This window comes from Mirounga leonina, unplaced genomic scaffold (assembly GCF_011800145.1).
Source record: "Mirounga leonina isolate KUSES-001 unplaced genomic scaffold, KU_Mleo_1.0 Mir_125, whole genome shotgun sequence".
In the NCBI taxonomy this organism is placed as follows: domain Eukaryota; kingdom Metazoa; phylum Chordata; class Mammalia; order Carnivora; family Phocidae; genus Mirounga; species Mirounga leonina.
Window position 1 is genome coordinate 32,879,992 of NW_023270305.1, and position 23,844 is coordinate 32,903,835.

At 37.4% G+C, this 23,844-nt stretch overlaps 1 protein-coding gene across 1 annotated transcript in view; it reads right to left on the reverse strand.

Annotated features, from left to right (window-relative positions):
- DNAH6 (dynein axonemal heavy chain 6) overlaps positions 1–23,844 on the reverse strand; it is a 244,011-nt gene that overhangs the window by 181,584 nt on the left and 38,583 nt on the right. Inside the window, exons 5-6 of the mRNA XM_035001185.1 lie at positions 22,334–22,593; positions 6,881–7,148 (exon numbers count right to left, since the gene is read on the reverse strand). Of these exons, the coding sequence (XP_034857076.1) occupies positions 6,881–7,148; positions 22,334–22,593 (528 nt within the window). The remainder of the gene's footprint in view (positions 1–6,880; positions 7,149–22,333; positions 22,594–23,844) is intronic.

Genomic DNA, 23,844 nt, shown 5'->3' on the forward strand with positions numbered 1-23,844 from the left:
CTTTCTCTGATGGACTTATTTTGCTCAGCATAATACCCTCCAATTCTATCCATGGTGATGTAAATGGTAAGTATTCATCCTTTCTGATGGCTAAGTAATATTCCATTATGTGTTTGTGTGTGTGTATATATATATATAAATATATATACTTCTTTATTCATAAAAGTATCTATCTATATCTATCTATATATATAGATCTTCTTTATCCATAAAAGCATTCTTTGAATTATCAGATTTAATTTGTTTGAATTCCTTTCTTTTCATTTTGAGTATGTGTCTTTTAGCTATGAAATTGCAGGCATGTAATGGAGGACTGGGCAATGTCTTAAATTTCACTATGTTTGATGAATGGCTAAGAGACTCATCGTGTTATCTTAAGGACTTTACAATGTCCAGTCACCCTGGTAATGAGGGGCCCATCTACTGACCTAAGAGGCTATGACATAGGACAAAACCACTTTGAATTTAAAAATTTTTAAAGTAAAATTTTTTAAATTTAAATTTTCAGAGGTGAAAAGTTGCTGAAAAAGAAAATTCAGTCACCATTAAGAACATATTTATGGGGCACCTGAGTGGCTCAGTTGGTTAAGCCCCTGACTCTTGATTTCGGCTCAGGTCATGATCTCAGGGTCCTGGGATTGGGCCCTGAGTTAGACTCTGCACTCATTGGGGTGTCTGCTTGAAATTCTCTCCCTTTGCCCACCCCCCACTCACTCTCTCTCAAATGAATAAATAAATCTTAAAAAAAAAAAAGAACCTATTTATTTGTGGGCTAGAATAATGAGTGGAAGTGTTTGTAAAATTATGTTACATAATATTAACTTAATCTTTCTCTATGCCACAATCATGGGTCAGAGTTCTAGGCTGTTGGCTTCTAAGACACATGTTCTAACAATGTTCCACTATCATTCACCCTCACTTGTAATCTAATCAAACGAGTAGCAGTCATATTTAAAAAGTTAATGATTTATTTGTATGTGATTCTGATTTATATGTTATATACACCAAGCTATTGGACTCTTTTCTATGTGATTCCAAAACAGGACAGACAACAGTTATTCAGACCAACATGAAACAGTGCTTTATTTATTCGAAGTATAAATAAAGGGAAGTTATAATTAGTAGAGTTCTAAAGGATGGGTTTCGTGAAAAAACATCTAGGAAGTCAGATGGCCCTTAAGGTTTAGCTCATGGAAGAATTTGCATGATAAAAGAAGAAGCAAAAGTTTAGAAACTAAGTCTATGAATTGAAATAAGTAAGATACTACATAAATTAACATGAGTATGGGAGTAGAGAGGAGAATGCGATCAAAATGGGACAGGGAAAGCAAGGAAGTCCAGGGTACTCTGGAGAAAGCCCTTGAACCAAAAATATAAGTTCTATTCAGTACAGGGACAAAGTGCAAGGATCAAGGTGGAAAGCAAAACTGATATTGATAGTCTGCCAAAATGTGAGAGGAGTTTGACAGTGGAAATTTTTTGGAAGAAAAAATATGTAATCTAAGAAATTACTTTGGCTTAACTTAAATATCATCTGGCTGTCCGCATACAGGACTGTTGTGAGAGCAGCTATGAGCACAAGAGAGACTGCGGGTGTTTTAGTAAATTTCAGACAGAATCTCAGGTTCATTCTCAGGCTGCTAAATCCATAGTACTTGTTGAAGGTGATAAGGATTACATATTATTTTAAGTTGTTAGCAGGACTGTAACAGGAAGAAGAACTTGTCACTTTGAGGGTGGGTTTCAATATGTAGACTGAGAAGCTATCATTTTTGTCTGCCCTGGACAGACCTACCTCAGACCTACCTCCAATTCTTCTGGGGTTAGAATCCCTCTTTCTTTTGGGAACCCCATTACCATGTGGTTTTGATAAGGCTGACCCCTCCCTTTCCCCATCACAGGAATAAGGAATAGGCACAAACCCAGGCCTGGCTTATCAGAGTACACCTGGCTGTGCAAGGATTGGCTCAGGACTGAACACGTGACCAAGCTGAGTCTATCAGTGTTCTCTCCAGCATCTCCCGCAAGAGGGGCTCTTCTCACTCCAAGAGCCAGCTGTAACTACGTCGGGCAGGTGGTGCTCATGGAAGAGCCCAAGCGAGAATGAAACAGGGAAATACAGAGCTGGAAGATGAAGAGAAAGAGGAAAAAATAAAGATGATATTATTTGAGCTTCTGAATTCAGCCAGGCATAAAGGTATGTTCATCCCTTGAACTTCCTTATTATATGAGCTTTTGTTTGTTGTTGCTGAAGCTCATCGAAATTGAGTTTCTGCCAGTTGCATTGAAATGAGTGTTAATACTTTCAGAGGTAGAAAATCATTGTTATTAATCTGGGGGTTGGTCACTGGGTCAGAAAGCCCTAGGGAAACTCAGAGACTAGAGCCTTTGGAAGATAAGTGCGGAAGAGCTGTAAGAAAAATCAGGGCCATGCTGAGGCACAGCATCTTTGGTTGGAATGCAGGAATCCTTTGGATTTACTAATCTTGCCTTCACCACACCACCACAACTTTAATTTACCCTAACCCTAGTCAACAGAACATTTGGGTGAGCTGAGCAATTTGACACTTAGAGAGCCCACTGGAGCTATATTGGTCATGCCCCGGCCAGAGGATCTGGGCTCGAGTTCTCATGCACATTTCTGACCCAGAATAGAAAGGGCTACAGTAAAAGGTACATCCTTTCATAAGCGGAGGAATGGTTATATAGATCTATGAAATTAAGAGTAGTTTGCAAAGCAATGGCTCACTAAAAATAAAAAATGGAAAGATTTTAATTACAAAGTAACATTCAAATTAAAATAAATGACAGTGTTTGAGAATGTGAAAACTAAAAAAAAAATTGGCTGAAAGTATCATATGCAACAAAATTACACATTATTAGAAACCAGCAGGTTAAAACCATGTGCAGCACTAAATAATATTGAAAAATTAATATTAAACACACACTTAAGTTTAAAGAAAAGTGAAACTTGGAAATGTAGGAGACTAGAAGACACTTGAATTCTACAAAACAGTAAAGAAAATGGCTCTTCATAAACTCTTTCAGATCTTCATAAACTCCTTCAGAAGACAGAAGGAATATTTTCCAACTCATTCTATAAAACCAAACACATCACAAGGAAAAAAAAAACTATAGACCAGTCTTCCTTATGAATATCCATGCAAATATCACTAACATAATACTAGCAAACCAAATCAAACAATAAAGGGATTATATACCATGAGCAAATATGATTTATCCGAGGGATACAAAGTTGGTTTAATATCGAAAGATCAATTATTATAACAAATCATATTGTTATAATAAAGGGCAAAAACTGCATGATAATCTCAATAGATGCAGGAAAAGCATTTGATAGACTCATCATGGCTTCACGACAGAAACAGTCAACAAACTAGGAACAGGAAGAAACTTCCTTATAGCATCATGCTTAATGGTAAAAGACTGAAAGCTTTCCTTCTAAGATCAGGAACAAGACAAGGATTTCTGCTTTTTGCCACTTCTATTCAGAAGCTTCTAGCCAGGGAACATAGGCAAGAAAATTAAAGTCATCCAGATTGGAAAGGAGTTGTAAAACGATATCTATTTGCAGATGACTTATTCTTGTTCATAGAGTATACAAGAAATACACACACACAAACACACACCATACTAATAGAATCAGTAATAAATTCTGCAAGTTTTCAGAAAACAGGCTCCATATACAAAAATTAATTGTATTACTATATAGAATACACACATATTTATAAATATACTATTTATATATTCTATATACCTATGAGATATATATATATATAATTTTCTGCTTCTTTGCAGAAAATGACAAGATTATCTTAAAATTCATGTGGAAATTCAAGGGGCCCAGAAGACATACACTCCCAATTTTAAACTTAAAATGCAGATCATCAAAATTAAGAATTTTGTGCTTCAAAGGATACCATCAAGAAAGTGAAAAGACAACCCACCAAATGGGAGAAAATTTTTGTAAATCATATAACTGATAAGGGACTTGTATCCAGAATATATAAATAACTCCTACAATTCAATAGTAAAATGAAAAAACTCAATTAAGAAATGGGTAAAGTATCTGAATATACAGTTCTCCAGATAAGGGAGTATCCAAGAAATACACACACACAGAGTATCCAAGAAATACACACACACACACACCCCATACTAATAGAATCAGTAATAAATTCTGCAAGGTTTCAGAAAACAGGCTCCATTTACAAATAGTCAATAGGCACATGAAAAGATGCTCAACATCATTAGCCATTAGGGAAAGATAAATCAAAACCACAATGAGATACCACTTCACAAGCAGTAGGAATGACTATAATGAAAAAGATATAATGGTGAAAACAGAGACAAACCAAAGCCCTCATTTGCTGTTGGTGGGAATTTAAAATTGTGCAGTAGCTTTGGAAAATTGTTTTGCAGGTCCTCAAAAGGTTAAACATAGAGTTACTGGTGACTCAGCAATTCTACTCTTAGGCATATACCCAAGAGAAATGAAAACATACATCCAGACAAAAACTTGTACACAAATGTTCATAGCAGTATTAGCCAAAAAGTGGAAGCAATCCAAATATTCATCAATAATAGATGGGTGGGGGGTGCCTGGGTGGCTCAGTCGTTAAGCGTCTGCCTTCGGCTCAGGTCATGATCCCAGGGTCCTGGGATCGAGTCCCACATCGGGCTCCCTGCTCGGCGGGAAGCCTGCTTCTCCCTCTCCCACTCCCCCTGCTTGTGTTCCCTCTCTCGCTTTGTCTCTCTCTCAAACAAATAAATAAAATCTTTAATAATAATAATAATAATAATAATAATAATAATAGATGGGTGGATACATAAAATATGTATATCCATACAATGGCATATTATTTGCCAATAAAAAGAAATGCTATGCTATAACATAAATGAATGTTGAAAACATTATGCTAAGTGAAAAAAGCCAGCCACAAAGAACCACATATTGTACGGTTCCATTTATATGAGATGTACAGAATAGGCTAATAAAGATGAAAAGTAGATTAGTGGTTGCCTAGAGCTGGGGAGGGGATTGGGAGGAGTTGGGGAGAAATGTAGAGTGATCACTAATGGGTAATAGGGTTTCTTTTTGGAGTGATGAAAATGTTCTAAAATTGACTGTGGTGATGGTTAATCAATTCTATGAATATAATAAAACCACTGAATGGTATACTTTCAATGGGTGAATCGTACAGTACATTAATTATATTTCAATAAAGTTGTTGAAAGGAAACGTTGGCACAGGTGCCAATAAGGTTTGTTACCAAAAAAAAAAATCATGAAAAGAACTATTTCGAGGATAGCTCCACATTTGTCCCTTCCACCTTGTCTAGGCCAATCAGCCCTCCTAATTAACTAATTGTAAATACAAGAGAGGTGGTAAGTGTGTGGGTAATTATAGCATCAAACAGATATTTAAACCAACACAATGGGCCTGTTATTTAGGTCAATCTAAATTTAAATGGATGAGAACTTTATAGTCTGCTAGGGCTACATTTAAGAGAAGATATTATCAAGGTCAAAGCACTGTTGGTATGAATGGTGGACTGAGAGAAGGACAACCTCAGCACATAAGGATCAATAGAGGTAATCTCAGAGATGAATACAGGAAGAACTATTTAAATAACTAGTAACAAACTTATGACATGTATAGTGCCCAAGACATGGTGAAAGATAAAAGGTAGTAAAAAGGTAGTAAAATAGGTTCAAATGACTGATGGATCCTTAAAGAAATTAGAGGTTTAGAAGTTGAGCTTGATACCAAGGACTAGAATGTTTTCTACAACGCAGAAGGCTTGATGAGATGGATGACCTGAGATAGTACCTCTCATACATTTGTTTTTGCACTAATATCTATGTTAGCCCTATTCCTTTAATGTTCCTTTATTGTGTGACTGACATCTTGATAATCATCTTTCAGATTAACATATGAAAGTGGAACAAATGAGCAGTAAAAAGCAAACTTGAGGCTTCTGATTTGAGAGGGTGGTGACTCCGTGTCAGAAATAGACAGCTAAGGATCATGACAGTAATGGTGATTCCAGTTCATTCCCAGGGGCCAGGTAGAAAACTTGTAATGCAAGTTGAAATTCAGTGAGTGGGTAAAGATTTAAAATATAGCCACACACCGTTTAACAGATCTTTTTCCATGATTACCCCATCCTGCAAAGTAAATATTAAAATTTTCCTTTCTGTCTGAATCCATGGTAGAGGGAAGCATACGCTACATTGGGAGGTACTGGCCCATGAAAACAAGCCCCCAGGTTATTTTGGACCATAGAGTCCAGAGTCACTCAAAGATGAGAGGAGGTAATAGGGTTGCCAGCCCACTCTGCTCAAGAGGATATACCATTTTCCTAATCTGCAGCAAAGGGGGCCATGAATCCAAACCTCTGAGACTGCTTCTAACTGAAGGGGACCTGTGCAACTCTCTTCTACTTTTGCATTCTGCAACCCTAGTTAAAATGTGAAAACAGTGCTCAACTGCCATGACAAGACAGAATGCCAAGACAGAAAGAAAATTGTGAATTCTCTTAAAAAGATGAAATATTCTATTTCAAGGACAGTCTATACCAATACCTGTAACAGATTCACATTTTGTTTTTCTGTAATTCTTTTAAAGTATGATTAATAGGGGCACGTGGGTGGCTCAGTCAGTTAAGCGGCTGTCTTCAGCTCAGGTCATGATCCCAGGGTCCTGGGGTCGAGCCCCGCATCGGGCTCCCTGCTCTGTGGGAAGCCCGCTTCTCCCTCTCCCACTCCGCCTGCTTGTGTTCCCTCTCTCACTGTCTCTCTCTGTCAAATAAATAAATAAAATCTTAAAAAAGAAATATGATTAATAAATACGTACATTATTAACAATGAACAGATTTTTTTGTAGAGATTTTCGACATCCACTGATTTTCTTGGAACGGACATTCTTCTTCCACACGTTAAAAGCCTTCCATTTCCGGAAAAGTGCAAATATGGGAATCTTAGTGAGTTCTCTGTGATATAGATATTCCTGTTCCCATCGATCAATTTCAATATATTCAATGTCCTCATTATAAATGTGCGTCACTGCTTTTTTGCTAATAGTATAGTAGTCATTTTTATTGATGTTTTCATAACTTACAACTCTATGAACAAATAAAAATTGAGTCAAGTGAATAAAAGTATTCAAAACAAAATTAAGCAATTGCATTACTTTTGTGTTCTAAAGAGATAAGCATTTCTGAAAAAACAAATATTATTTAAAAATTTTAAAAAATTCTAACAAATTATTTTTAGATTGAATACTCAGCAATGAAGGGAGAAGACGCTTTTAAAAAAAGTTGGACTTGTTTTAGGTCTGAAAGATTTCACAACCTTGGCAATATGCTTGACAACTTCCGTTATATAGTTTTTACAGAAACAAGTCAATCACAGATTTTTAAAACCTAATAGCCCTATATGAAAGCTACCTGAAAATAAGTTTTTATTATTAGCTCTCTAGAAACTATTCAATAATAATAGTGTAAAAGAGTTTTACACTACTCAGTATTGAGAGAATTATGAGAAAGAACAAAGCAAGAAAAGATGAATTAGGTAAGAATCAAATCAAGACCCAGATTAGGTGGGGGGAAAAATGCCCAGTTTATCACGAAACAAAATAATTATTGTTGAGACATTGTTTATTTCAAGATATTCCTCTTTCAACTGTCATCAAGGGCATTCCTCAACCTTCTGTATAACAGAAACAGATCAAATAAGGAAGAAAGCAAGAGAGATAAAGACAGGAGTAAAGATAGGAGAAGGAAACGAAGTAATGAGAATAGAAAGGGCTGATTCTCTACAATTTCTTAAAACAAGAACTTGCCTACAGGCACAAAGATATTTTTTTTCGTAATTTTAGCTATAACATTAAAATACTGGATGCAACTTAAATATTCAATAATACAACTCTGAAACATATTGTGATACAGCAAGTTACTAAAATATATTTTAAAATTTAGGAAAATAAAATTTATAAAGATTCTCTGGTACTTTAGAATAATAAGATAATGGTTAGCTGCAAAAACAAAACCCCAAATTGTTTTTATGTTAAAACTATGCAAAAATTATATGTCCTAACAAAGATTAGACAGGAACACTCCAGTGAAAATCAACTGTTTCCCTTGTCTATGTTCTCTCCTGATCCTTAGCTCTGCATTTTGAACCTAGAGTTCATGGCCCTTTAATATAGCCTTCAGGTCACCTGTGAAATCCCTGAAACTGTTGTATATATACAAATTTATGTACATATGTATGGTAACTTTTTAAGGAATTGGAACAAGATTCTTATATGTTCCGGGTCTGTTAATCAAAAAACTAAAAACCACTGGAATAAATCACTTTTAGTTTTTAATTTCTATTTTTGTTTAATAAAACTGAGTAAGAAAAGTATTTTTATAATTAGGGCATACAGGACCAGAATGAAAAAAAGCAAAAACCAAAACCCCAAGCCAAGACCTGTTCACATGAACACAGAAGGACGCCCTGGGGTGCTGATGGTGTGTTGGAGAGGAAGAGTCTGGAAGGTTGCTCTGAAGTGCTGTTACAGAAAAACATCAACTTGCTCAGCTTTTACCTAATTCCATTGACTCTTTGTTTGTGTTCTAATTAACATTTCACATCAGAACTGTCTGGGAAAATGCCAGGTATTACATGTTGCAGGTGAGGTAAATGGAAAACATTTTTTTCCTTTTTTCTTTGCCTATAGCTGAAGATATAATTAGGATATTCTTGGGAGTCACCCAAGAATCATTAATATCAGTTATCAAACCAACCTAAAGACAAATCAAGCAGCTCACCATGGCCTTGATGCATGTCTAGAAAACTTGCTCTGCATTGGTCTATCTGCTACTAAAGACCCTTTTAGAAGGTGGCAGATGTGGTCCATGATGTTGAATTCTAACTTATCAGTACTCAGTGCCACTTAGAAATCTTTTTTATTTACAGTTTACTATCTAAGATCCTCATTCTCGTGCCCCTAAACCTTTTCCTCCACTACACATTTCTACTCTGCATAGAACAAAAGAACACACGCTAGTCTTTTTCAAATACTGGATTGCCAGCATCAAAATCATCTGGGGTGCTTATTAAGAATCTAGATTTCTGGGGCACCTGGGTGGCTCAGTCGTTAAGTGTCTGCCTTCGGCTCAGGTCATGATCCCGGGGTCCTGGGATGGAGCCCCACATCGGGCTTCCTGCTCAGCGGGAAGCTTGCTTCTCCCTCTCCCTCACTTGTGTTCCCTCTCTCACTGTGTCTCTCTCTGTCAATTAAATAAATAAAATCTTAAAAAAAAATCTAGATTTCTGGGTCCAACACAGAATTAGAACCTTTATGTATGAGACTCAAGATTCTAGTTCAACAAGCTCCCTGGATGATTCTGATACACAGTCATGTTTGTGAACCATTGAACTTTATTCAAAAACAACGTGGTCACAAGGTGAGCTCTCTCTTCACTTGAAAATCATCACATTTGTGTGCTCCCACCTCAACCCCCGAGTGTATCTCATGGTTTCCTCCAGAGAAAGAGAGAGGTTTCACCCCATATTTTTCTAACCCTCCTGGCTTTGGGCTACTTTTTCTCTGCATCTAAAAACGTGCAGACCTTTTCTTTAACTCGTAGAAAGCTTCCATTTTATAGAATGCTTTTTCTTGACCCTGCAGCCCATTTAACTTAAAATCCCAAGTATTCTTCTTCCTCTTAAACTTCCTATACAATGGTATGTATTGGTAAGCCATATCCCTCCCATCCATTCCTTCCTAAAGTTTCCAAAAACCGATCTTGTTTCTCATAACTCTAACAAAATTATCCTCTCACAGATGGGCAGGGACTTCCTTCAAGCCCAATTCTGTTGGTAGATATAAGGGGCAGCAGGGTCGGAAAAAGCTTTGCAAAAATTAAGAGGGCCTATGCACAGTTCTCTGTAATCCTATCCTTAGACTTTCCGGTTCATTACTGAGAGGGTTACTCCTCAAATACACTCCGTGGGCCTCTGCGCTTTCACTCCACACACTCTGCCTCCGACCACGCATCCATTTCAGGAGGTGATCCACCACACCTCACCTATGCTGAGAACTTCCTAGTCAGCACTGCTTGGCATCCAGGATTCAGCCTTAAACTTCGGCTGCTTCTTGGATAGTTGCTTTGGATTTTTCTCTCATCAAGCCTTTCTTTGAGGAAATAATACAAAAATTTACTTTGAGACTTAAAAAGAGAACTTCATTTGTTCAAGTGCTGTACTATAAAATTCCTACTTTGCTGATAAACTAGATGGCTTTATGATCTAATCAACTAAACAGATCTTTACTTAACTAATCAGGATGAGATGAACATCTTGAATAAGATTACATTTTACTATGTTTTACTGGAAAAAAAATACCTGGAGTGTATTCTTGCTCTTCAATGTAGAACCAGGTCAACTTATTTTACTGTAGAACCTATATCTGTCCATCTAAAATGAAACTGGGACTCCAAGGCTTTATTAACTTCAAAAGCATGTATGTCTTATTTGAGAGAATCATATGGAATAAGGGAATTACACAGCTCTGTGGTAGGTCATAAATTGTCCTGTTATTGTTTGTTTCAGTTATAACTCAAACTGTACCTACAAGGGTTCTAAAAAATGTTAATTTCTTCTCCTAGAATTCCTTGATTTTCCAAAACAATAACATCTCGATGTGAGTTGTTATTTAAAACAGGAGCTCTATCTGTTGTTACACCTTACGGTGACTGAAAATGCTGTTCATCTTTAAACCAGTCTACCAAGACTAATAGTGCAGAAACGTGGTTTGTCTCCTAATCAAGAACTTTAAATAGCCTCCTACTGCTTATATCATCAAATCCAAATTATTCTGCCAGGTGTTTTGGCACTCTCCTCTTGTTTTATATTAGTTCCTTCTTTGTCTCACAAATTGCCCCTTTTCATCAGGCTGATTTATCATATCCACCTTAGGCCATGTTTGAATGCATACATGTCTTTGTTCACCCTGTTCTCTCTTCCTATCTCTTTCAAGTTTCTGATTTCTATAAGCAAAAAAGTAGTTACCTGCTTTATGGTAGTGAGATGTATTAGATAAGTTCATATGGCCCTATGCAAATCTAAGTTCTTTTATTATTTTCATAATTACAGAGTTTTAATTGTTATGATTTGAGCATATTTATTGGGTGAAGGTAAGCAAGCAACTGCCTGGAAAGAAATTAGCCATTTCCTATGTTCTGCATTATAAACCTCAATTTATTTGATGGTCAATATCATGAATCAGTAGGGGTTTATATCTAACCTAAACGAGAGAAGAGAAATGGTTTACTTGGCTTCTGATTAGATTAACCAGAAATGATAAAATATCTGATAAGGAACTCCTTTTTACCTAGAAAATTAAACAAAAGTATAACTAAGAAGAAACTTCCAAATTTCTGTAATAAGAGAGTGTTCTAGGGCCAATGGTTCTCAGTGTTATGGTCCCTGGAACAACAGAATCAGTATCACGTGGGAATTGCAATTTCCCAGGCTATCTTCCCCACCTATTGAATCAGAAACTCCAGAGGTTTAATACTCTGTTTTAACAAGTCATGTAGGGCTTGTTTGAGAACCTCAAGTCCATGGTGTGCAATACTGAGCTGAATATTGGAATCATCTGCTGAGTTTTAAAGAAATACTGTTGCTCAAGCTCCACCACAAATCAATTAAATGATGTCCTGGAGTAGGGCCTGGATGATTCTCATTAGTAGCCAAGGCTGAGAACCACTCTTCTAGGTTCTTCAAATTTTTGTATGAAATGAAATTATTACCCATTAAATTGTCATAGCTCCAGAACAATGCCAGGGCATGTGTATGTGTGTGTTTGAAGGAAGGGTAAGGAGACGATATGAAGCTGAGCATTTTTGATGAGTCCAAGTGAGAATATGAGGGGCCTTTAATGTTTCTACGTGCTGACTGAAATTTGACTCATCAGATTTATTTATTTTTATTTATTTGACAGAGAGAGAGAGGCAGCAGGGGTTGCTGCAGAGGGAGAGGGAGAAGCAGGCTCCCCATTGAGTAGGTAGCATGACTCGGGGTGAGATCCCAGGACCCCAGGGTCACAACCCGAGCTGAAGGCAGATGCCTCACCGACTGAGTCACCCAGGCACCCTGTGACTCACCAGATTTAAATTTCTTCATGGACTAGCCCAAGAAAACTGTCATCGGGTTAGGCAACCTGGCAAGATTTCTGATAACGTGGCTTCAGAATGATCTGTTATCATAGCACATATATACCTCACTATAAAGTTTTTGTAATTAAGACTTCATACAGAAACCACAGTGCTGCCGTTTGTGTTTTCTGTTCGAGGCCGCTAAACAGGTAACCTCCCTGAAAGGCCAGGATAACTTTAGTTTGAACTTTTAAAGCTTCCTTAAAAAAGTACTTTTAACATAATGGGCTTAGGAATCATCTGAGAACCAACTTGATCACTTAGAAAGTAATACAGCCTGAGCCACGCACAGATGATTATATGGTCCTCACGTAACTATGTTTCACAGAGTTCTAATCACCGCATATATCCCCCACGAAATAGTTCGTTGTCTCCACAGGGCAGAAATGCGTAATTAGCATTATTTAACTCAATCCCAGCACTACTGTCATTTTGGGCCAGGTAACTCTTTGTTGTGTGAGGCTGTCCTGTGCACTGTCAGCTGGTTAGCAGCTTCCCTTGCCTTTTCCCACCTGATACCTGTAGCACCATCCTCTCTAGTTATGACAACCCAAAATTCCTGCAGACATCCCCAAATGTCTCCTGGGGGGCTCAGGGGTGGCAAAATCTCCCAGGTTGAGAACCAGTGATTTAATTTAATGTTTCTTAATTTCACGTGATCACAGAATAATTTTTTTTTAACCATCTACCTGTTATTACCACTTATATATAATGTTCCTGGAAATACACATCGGGAAACACTGTGTCCTCTTTCTTGGCTTTCTATGGACCCTAACACTGCTCGGAATTTGGGGAGGACTCTTCCATACATTCTGACATATTCACTAAATTCTAATGGCTTTAAAACCGACATTCCACAGAGGGTAGATTCATAGAGTTGAATGGTGGGAGTAGCAGACATTATTTTGAACTTCTACCTACAAATCATGAAACAATAGCAAATACCACAGTCCTGCATACATCTGTACCTCAATCTCCTCACCTTTCAACTGTAGAGAACGCCCTTCTAACAACACTGATGTACGGGAAGCACTCAGTATAGCCTAGCACAGCATGTGTGACACAAATGACAGAAGCAGTTGTCATTAGGAAGGTGAGTACATTGGGCATAGTGTGTGAGAGGCTGGGTTCTAAAGTCCAAGTACATGGGTTTGAATCCCAGCCCCACAATTAACTAGCTGTCTCAACTTGGTCAAGTTACTTAACTCTGCCTCAGTTTCATCATTTGTAAAATGAATATATTAATATTGGCTACCTTGTAGAGTTGCTATGAGGATTAAATACATAGGAAGAATCGAGAATGTTTGGGATTCGCTAAGAGTTGGTATTTGTAGTAACGTGTTGCAGTATTCATCCATCACACTGTAAAAGTATGGGTACCACTATGGCCTTATAGAAGCACCTACAGTTCCTTATCAATGTGATCAAGTTTATATTTCAATGACCAAACTAAAAAATAGCAAAATATAAACATATATAAATATGTTTGAGGGGTTTTACGGATATGGAAAAAAAGCCCACATCTACAAGGGAGGAAACTGTCAGACACCAACAGTGGCCCCCTTTACATGAGCACGAAAAAGAAATACTTAAATATTGCCCCACCAGGGGGTCTTCTTAACTTCAACTAAATGTTCAGGTTAATAAAACTTTCATAGGCTGTATTTGGCACCCCTCTACTTAGAAGGGCATAGGATAGGAACTACTTGTTGCCATCAGGGCAGTATCAGACTTTCCTTTTCCGTGGGACTACTTGCAGAAATCTATCAGCCACCCAGGAGCTCCCGTCTCCTTAGACGACAACTCAGATGGGAGGAGATGAGACCCACATTGGGTGGGTGTGGAAGCCGCCCTGGCTTAAAAAAGCCTCATTATCCGCAGGAGCCAGTATCTCTTGAAATAACTCTGGAAGCATAGGTTTCAGGATTCCTGCAAGAGACATGCCTAGAAAAAGAGTTGCTACACTACGGGAAGTCCAAAGCTATGGCTCCCCATCAGGTATTTAGAATTTATTTATTAAAAAAATATTTATTTGAGAGAGAGGGATCGAGAGAGAGAGCGAGAGAGAGAAAGCACAAGGGAGAGGCAGAGGAAGAGAGAATCTTGAGCAGACTCCCACTGAGCACAGAGCCAAACGCGGGACTTGATCTCACGACCTGAAATCATGACCTGAGCCGAAACCAAGAGTCAGATGCTTAACCAACTGAGCCACCCAGGCGCCTCAAGTTTATTTATTTATTTATTTATTTATTTTAAGATTTTATTTATTTATTTGACAGAGAGAGACACAGCGAGAGAGGGAACACAAGCGGGGGGAGTGGAAGAGGGAGAAGCAGGCTTCCTGCTGAGCAGGGAGCCTGACGCGGGGTCGATCCCAGGACCCTGGGATCATGACCTGAGCCGAAGGCAGACGCTTAACGACTGAGCCACCCAGGCGCCCCTCAAGTTTATTTTTTATACAGGTGTATTTGTTTATTTATATATAGAGAGAGCACACACACGCATGAGCAGGGGGGTGGGGCAAAGGGAGAAGGACAGAGAGAATCTCAAGCCCACTCCCCGCTGAGTGGAAGGCTCTATCTCAAGACCCTGAGACCACGACCTGAGCCAAAACCAAGAGTCAGACACTTAACCAACTGAACCACCTAGGTGCCCCTAGAATTCATTTTTAGTCTCTCCCAATGCATACATAATTTACAAATCAGGGGTCATTTTTATCATAAGCAATGCTGCCTAGAAATAATTGACATTCTACTCTTATGGGGGTACCAGAAAAAAAGTTTCATGTTAACTAAGATCAGAATCTCATGCAGAGAAAATTGCTCTACAGTCCTCTAGAGCAATGCTTCTCAAGCTACTGTTCTAACATACCCATACAATGGTAATATTCTATAAGGCACACTGGTGAAGGCATTAATTATAAGTTCTTTATATTATAAGAAAAATAACACACAAGGTATTCAGGGAAATATTCAATACTTAATTTGATAAAACTTCCAAATAAAGTGTAGCTCATAAGCAACCACAGCTGTGACCATAACTTTTTTGAAGTAGCCACCTGAATTTCTAATCAAGACATGATGAATGGTCTCTTCAAATTCTTGACAGTCACCACTACTGAGAAACTTTGTTTATAGAAATAGGAGACAACAAATGGCAGATGATTTATTGCTTTATTTCTTGTGGCTGCAAACTCTCTTTTACATTAACCAGAATTTGGGTAATTCGTTCTCTTGAAATTGTGAACTAAAGGTAGCACCATTCTTTAATTCTAATAGCTTTCCCTTTTCTCCCTTTGATAAATGCAGTGTTGAAATTTCTTATGAAATGCAAATTGATTTAAAATCCAAACATTTTCAGGGGTGCCTGGGTGGCTCAGATGGTTAAGATTCTGCCTTCGGCTAGGGTCATGATCCCAGGGTCCTGGGATTGAGCCCCACATCCGGCTCCTGGCTCAGCGGGGAGCCTGCTTCTCCCTCTGCCTCTCCCCCTGCTCCTGCTCTCTCTCTCTCTCTATATATATATCTCTGTGTCTCGAATGAATAAAGAAAATCTTAAAAAAAAATAAAAAAATAAAATCCAAACATCTCCATATCAAGTATTTTAGAAACAATGGTGAAGCTTTCTCTGAAACACAGACAGATTACTCTGTTTGACTGAATTTTTCTTTAGGTTTAAATCCATTGCAATCACTAAAAGTCACTATAGAAGCATTTTAAATATCATTTTTCTAAAGCTGAATTCGAAGATGTTCTGAATTCTTTTTTTTTTTTTCCAAGATGTTCTGAATTCTTAATCTTTGTCAGTACGTGTTGACACATTTTCAGGCAGGTCCCATAATTTTTTATTAGGTTCATTCAGGTGCTCAAATGTCAATTAAGTAATCCAGTTGTAAAATCAAGAACTATCCACTAAATCTGCACAGTTAAATTATTTGCAAAATATTTTCTAATTCTTGACAAAAGTTTTCCTTTGGATCACCAATGCATTTAAATCTGAAACAACAAAAAATGGCATTCTGCTCATATTTTTTTGTTATGTCTTGGACTTCATTGTAGTCGCAATTTTGATAATATTTAATTTGGAATTCATAACCACAGGGAAACATTTATATATGGGTGTTCCTTTGCAAATAAAATTATGTATTACTTGAATGTAGGATTGTCAGAATAAACTCTAGATGTAATATATATTTTTAAGAAGTATTTCTATAATGTCTCATTTGCCTTAAATGTTTCATTGCCAGTAGGGTTTTTTTCCCCCCTCCTCAAAACAAAGTTCTTCCAAACATTTCACTTTTGTGATTCTACATAGTGCTGTTATCTAGCAGTTACTACTAACTATAGGTTTATCAATATTCAATAAAACTCATTTTCTGCAATAAAATTTTAATAATGTCCTGGTGTATTAATCTCTGTTATCTGACATGTTGATCTAGTAGTACTTTTTTAAAGTCAGGTTTATTGAGGTACAATGTACATAGAGTAAAATTCTCTTTTTTTTCCTTTTTTTTTAAATTTTTCTTTCCTTCCTTAAGGTCCATCACTCGGTTACCCAATCCACTAGTGGCATTATTGATAGATTTCCTTTGCTTTTCTGGTAACAAATAGAATGAAAAAATGTCCACATAGACTATTAAAATTGCAATTCTGCAATAGTGAGTTTTTCTGACATTAGATATTGTGTTCTTGCATTCCTACTTCTTAAGCTTATTGATGAGATGTTAATCTAAAAACAGAATTTGGTTTCATATTTTGTTCTTTAATATGCCTTAAAAAGTTTCAAATCCTTTTCTGGGTACAGTGGACATCTTTTGGTAAGATGTTGATATAGCTTGCTTGGAACTACTGATTCATTTGATAACATTTCCATACAAATGAGATATTTAGGCAAAGGACAGGAACATTACTGTGATTCACAAATCCAAGTCTGAGATAGTTCTAATTACGTTGCCTAATTTATAATCTTTTTCCTTTTCACCACTGTGTTTATCTTATAGTTCTAGTAATTTTCTAGCTTTAGTAATAAACTGTCAAAGAAGACATAAATAAATGGAAAGATGCTCATGGACTGGAAGAATTAATATTATTAAAATGCTCATAGATTGGAAGAATTAATGTTATTAAAATGTCCATACTACTCAAAGCATTGTACAGACTCAGTACAATCCCTATTAAAATTCCAAAGGCAGGGACGCCTGGGTGGCTCAGTCAGTTAAGCGTCTGCCTTCGTCTCGGGTCGTGGTCCCAGGGTCTTGGGATTGAGCCCTGCATCCAGCTCCCTGCTCAGCGGGGAGCCTGCTTCTCCCTCTGTCTGCAGCTCCCCCTTCTTGTGCTCTCTCTCCTTCTGTCTCTGACAAATAAATAAATAAAATGTAAAAAAAATTCCAAAGGTACTTTCCACAGAAATAGAACAAACAGTACTAAAATTTGTAAGAAACTGCAAGAGAATCCAGATAGCCCCAGCAATCTGAGACAGAACAAAGCTGGAGATATCATGCTCCCTGATTTCAAACGATATTACAAAGCTAAACTAATCAAACCTGTATAGTATTGACATTAAAGCAGACACATAGACCAAGAGAACAGAATAAGGAGTCCAGAGATAAACCCCTGTATATATGGTCAATTATTTTACGACAAAGGAGCCAAGAATATACAATGGGGAAAGAACAGTGTGTTCAATAAATGGTACTGGGAAAACTGGACAGCCACATGCAAAAGGATGAAACTGGACCACCATCTAACACCATACACAAAACTAAATCAAAATGGATTAAAGACTTGAACACAAAACCTGAAACCATAAAACTCCTAGAAGAAAACATAGGTGGTAAACTCCTTGAGATTGGCCTTGATGATGATTTTTTGGATTTGACACCAAAAGCACAGGTAACAAAAGGTAAAATAAACAAGCAGGACTACATCCAATTAAAGAGCTTCTCCACAGTGAAGGAAATCATCAAAATGAAAAGGCAATCTACTGAAAGGGAAAAGATATTTGCAAATCATATATCTGATAAAGGATTAATATCTAAAGTATATAAGGAACTCATATAACTCAATAACAAAAAACTAAACAATCCAATTAGAAAATGGGCAGAGGATCTGTATAGATATTTTTCCAAAGAAGACATACAGATAGACAATAGGCACATGAAAATATGGTCAACATCACTAGTCATCAGGGAAATGCAAACCAAACCATAATGAGGTATCATTTGACCTCTCAGAATGGCTCTTATCAAAAAGACAAGAAATAATAGGTTTTGGCAAGGATGTGGAGAAAAGGGAACCCTCTTACACTGTTGGTAGGAATGTAAATTGGTACAAGTACTAAGGAAAACAGTATGAAGTTCCCTCAGAAAAATTAAGAAATAGAGCTACCACATGACCTAGCAATTCCACTACTTGGGTATCTATCTGAAGAAAACAAAAACACTAATTCAAAAAGATATATGTGCCCCTATGTTAACTGCAGCATTACTTATAATAGCCAAGATATGAAAGCAACCCCGAGTGTCCATTAAAGAAGATAAAGATGTGATATATATATGTGTGTGTGTGTGTGTGTGTGTGTGATGTATATATATATCTCACACAGTCAATGAAATCTTGCTACTTGCAACAACATGGATGGACCATGAAGGCAAGTAACTTAAACATTTGTAACTCATTTGTAAAATAGAGATAATAATTGTATCTTACAGTGTTTTGTGAGCATTAAATGATTTAATATATATAAATACTTTGCCTAGAACATAGTAAACACCAATAAATCATTTTTTATGATATGTAAAATACAGGGATTCACTTTGGTGTGCTCTCATACAACTCTCTAGCCAACAGTCTTCCCCCATACCTCATGGCTACCCTTCAATTCCAGTCACTCTTGTTCAAGGTCTGAGTCCTAACAATACAGGATTGTTTTGTCTTGCTCAATTCCATTCTCTGTTCTCTGTGCTCTTCATGATCTCCCTAGTTCCTGACCCTTTACCTAGGTTCCTTTTTACTCGCACCAGAGCTGACCAGAGTCCCCACTATGCCTCCTTGCTGGGCAAGATAACCGGCAGCATATAGTTGTGTACTCACTCAGGTTGATATTCCAACATATTTAGACATCTCCTTAAAGCTTATTCCTGACAAAATTGTTATGCCTAACACATAGCACTGAGTTGATATTTTAGAATAAACTTGATAAAAGGAAACATTTTCTCACTTAAAGGAATTGTGTTAAACATTGTAGAACTGCACATCGGATGTATTTTGCTACATTTGAAAAATATGCAAAGGCATTATATTTTATCACTCTTAAAAGGAGTTTAGTTTAACATGTCTTCATCTCGTTGACCCAATATTTCCTATTTTTAACATCCAATTTAGCTGCTTCACAGTTTGTGCCACCCAAATGACTGTCTTTTCATAAGGTTTCTGATATTTGGAGTTCAGGCCAGGGAGGAAAAATTAACGTCAGCTTTAACACATAATAAAATAAACTACGATTCCAACTCCGTCTTCTTAAGTGAGACCTTGTGTATTCCCATCAAGCATCACGAGTATCAGTCCAAAGTAGTATAAAACATCAACTCAGTTCCCCGAGTAGAAGCGCTCATTAGTCTAGAAATACCATTAATTTCTTGAATTGGACAAAAGCAGTTTCCATATTCATCTTTCATACTTTGTCTTGTGCTAGTAAAAATATGAAAATCATTTTACATTTGGCAAAATCTGACTCCTCTCATAATGGGGAATGAATTATCACAAATGGCACTTCTTGATATCTGGGTTATTAGATGATTTTTTTTTAATAAAAGAAAGCTATGAAAACATTTCATATATTAATCAAGAAGTATTAAAAATCAGCAAATAGACCATTTTTGTTGATCAGTCACCATTTAAGATCCATAACCTCTTCTCCAAAAAGAACTAGTAAAGAACTACTAAGGCAGTGGTGGGGATGACAATACTAACATTTTTTTTTTTTTTTTTACATCAAAGGGCTTTATAGTCTACGGTATGTTAATTCTCCATCTTAAAAAACAAAACAAAACAAAACAAAAAACCTCACTCAACCCCAATTCTCCTTTCATCTACCACCTCACTTCTCTTCTATTTTTGGCATCCCAAAATTAGTAGGTCCAAACACTTTTCTTCCCAACAAATCTGTTCCATCCAACCTTCTGTGTCTCAGATAATAGCAACTCTTCTTGCTCAGTCAGCAGATCATTAAAGTCATCCTAGATTCCTCTCTGGTTGTCCACCTTACATATAGGCCATAAAAACATCCTGTTGCCTTGACCTTCAAATTACTTCCCACTTCTCATCATTTCCACCTGGTTCATCTCTCACCTCAATAATTATAGCCTTCAAATTGGTCTTCCTGTTTCAACCTTTGCTTCTCAAAAGTCTAATCTCTACACAGCAATCAGAGCAGTCCCTTTCAAAATGTAACTCAGATCATAACACTTCTCTGCTTGAAGTCTGTCCCTGGTTCTCCACTTTTCTCAGAGTAAAAGCTAATGTTCATACAATGGCTGGCAAGCCCCTTCATGATCTGTTCCCTAGCTCTCATTCACTCTACTGTGGTCACACGAGCCTTCTCTTTTCTTCTTGACTATGCCAGGTAGGCTCCTGCCTTGGGATATATGTATTCACTTTCCTGCTGTCTGGAATGCTCTTTTCCTCACCAGCACATCATTCACTCCTCCTCTTTCCAGTCCTTATTCAAATGACAGATTGTCAATGAGGCCTACCCTGACATCCAGTTAATTCACAACTTCTTCCCCAGAACTCCCAATCTCCTTTGCTTACTCTCTTTTTTCTCTCATACTTATCACCATCTAGCTTCTCTGTAATTTACTCAGATACTGTTTATTATTGTCTCCTTCCACTAAAATGTAAGCTCCACGAGGGCAACAATTTCGATCTGGATGGTTCAATAATGTATCTCTAGTACCTAGAACAGTTCATGCTACAGAGTGGGTAATCAGTACATTTTGCCGAAGGATTGGATTCTTATAAGCATCTCTGTTCTTTCTTCAAATTATTTCTCACTCTAATTAAGCTCTTTCAGATTTATAATAAATCTACCATTTAAAAATTTGATTAAAATGTTATTCTTTTCTCCCTCTTTTTGCCAGTAGGAGAGCTGTCCTCAGTGTTACCTGACTCAGTCAAAACTACAGTGCTGCATAAGGGAGAGTAAGAGAATTCTTAATGAGTTCTTTTTTCTTCCCATGCAGCAGAGAATGGGAATTTGGTGGTAAAGCTAAACCACTATCATCTTCCCAGGAAAGACTGTCTCAACAGCTGTTGTCCACACAACTAAACAACAATGGAGGAAAGCCAGTATCATCTTTAAATTCTACTGCCTTTTGTGCTGAATTTTAAAGCAATTCATAGGGGCGCCTGGGTGGCTCAGTCTGTTAAGCATCTGCCCTGGGCTCAGGTCATGATTCCAGGGTCCTAGGATGGGGCTCTGTGTCACTCCCTGCTCAGCGGGGAGTTTGCTTCTCCCTCTCCTCCCCACTCGTGCTCTATCTCTGTTGCTCTCTCTCTCAAATAAAATCTTTTAAAAAAAAGCAATTCACAGACTCACATTTGTATGATTCTTCTAATTATTTCAGAAACAAATGTGTTTAGTAATAATAAAGAGTATATGTGTGTGTTATTAATCTATATAAATACCTTAAGTTATCAAACTCCTTTTATTTCTAAAAAAAATCTTATCTCTACTAAGGAAAGTTGAAATAACATGTAAAGCAAATCATGTACCTACTTTTTATACATTGCCATCTTTTTTTCTCAGGAATCACAAAATATCAAAATTATCTTTGGAATACTAATTAAAAATAGATGGCATTATATAATATAAGCATAGAAGAGGCATAACAGTGCACTACTCTGTAAAATAATGTCTACAAGGAAAGCTAAATGGAAAAAATAAATAACATTGTTGTGATTAAGATTCATTTGTCATCAGATGATAACCAAAATTGTATTTGACATTTATCATTAATGCCCAGTCAATTATGGATAACATTCACAATCTTAATTGAAACTTTTACTGTTGAATACACTGTTTTATAAAAGAGAACTCACTTGAGATTATATGTATCATATTCAATGGAAGACCTTGGCACTGCAGGGATCATATAAAGAAATCCAAGATGTTCATTTTCACGTATTATTTTAATGATTTGCAAGGGATTACGAATGTTGGCTTTAATGACTTCTTCCCGGTCATGGAATGTGTATTTAGGGTACGCTGAGGAGCTAGTCCCATAGAGACCTCTTCTTCCAATACCAGTACGTGACAGTTTAGGAGAGGGAGCGAACATCTCAGTAGAGGGCCGCTGGATCTAAACAAAGCCAATTTTTAAAAATATGAGTTTTTGCAAAAAACAGAGTATAAAAAAATGACAAAGTATTAACCTCAAGCACTAGTTACCATACTGCTTGAGATGTCCGGGTTCAAAGGCAAACATTTTTGAACAGAAAAATTCAAATTATTATAAGGCAGGGATATATTCCTTCCCAGTCCTCCTCATCCAGGGGTCCATCCCCTTTCCCAACCCCCCCAGCATTGCTCCCATTGTCACCCTCTCTCCTTTAACTCTGTGTTTATTACATCAAAATACTACCAGCTCTCCGGGGTTCTCGGGAGCCCAGCACTCTTGCTGCTCAGTTGCTTTGCATCTATCTTGACTGTGGCCTCTCCCCTCAAACCCCTGACCTAGTTCTGAGGACCTTAATGCTTTTCAGTGAGTGACATCTTAAACAGCTGTTATCATAGCTCATAATAAACTTCTTTTTAGTGAAGGTAAGGGGTGGTTACATTGAGTATCGGGGATCATTATATAGTAATAGCCTTGGGGAAGCATTCATGCTACAAACTCATGATTGCCTGTTCTGTAGACCAGTGCTTCTCACATTTAAATGTGCATGTGAATTACCTAGGTGTCGGGGTTACATTGAGTATCGGGGATCATTATATAATAATAGCCTTGGAGAAGCATTCATGCTACAAACTCATGATTGCCTGTTCTGTAGACCAGTGCTTCTCACATTTAAATGTGCATGTGAATTACCTAGGTGTCCTGTTAAAATGCAGATTCTGTCTGTCAGTCTGGGGTGGAGCCTGAGATCCCTCATTTCTAACCTGCTCGCAGGAGCTGCAGATGCTGTGGACCGCCACTGGAGCACCAAAGCTAAGTCCCTGCCATGTTCACACACTTGAACTTTGCTCTAATCCCCCAGTTCCACTGTCTGTGTTCTCAGTGCCATTCACCACTCCTTTGTTCCTCCTCAGCAAACTCTGGGGCAGCATCATACACACCCCCTCCTCCTGAGGAGGAGGTTGATAACCATGTTTCAGGAAATTTGACACTAACTCCCAACAGTCATCATCTGGTCTCACCAGTAGAAGGGCAACTGGCATTAAGACAAAAGAATCACTATCGCAGACCTGCTTTGTTGAATAACTGATGTAAATATATGAACGATATCTTTATTGCCTGTTAGCATAACTAACAGAGGCTGCCATTTCTTTCTTTTTCTTCCTTCCTTCCTTCCTTCCTTCCTTCCTTCCTTCCTTCCTTCCTTCCTTCCTT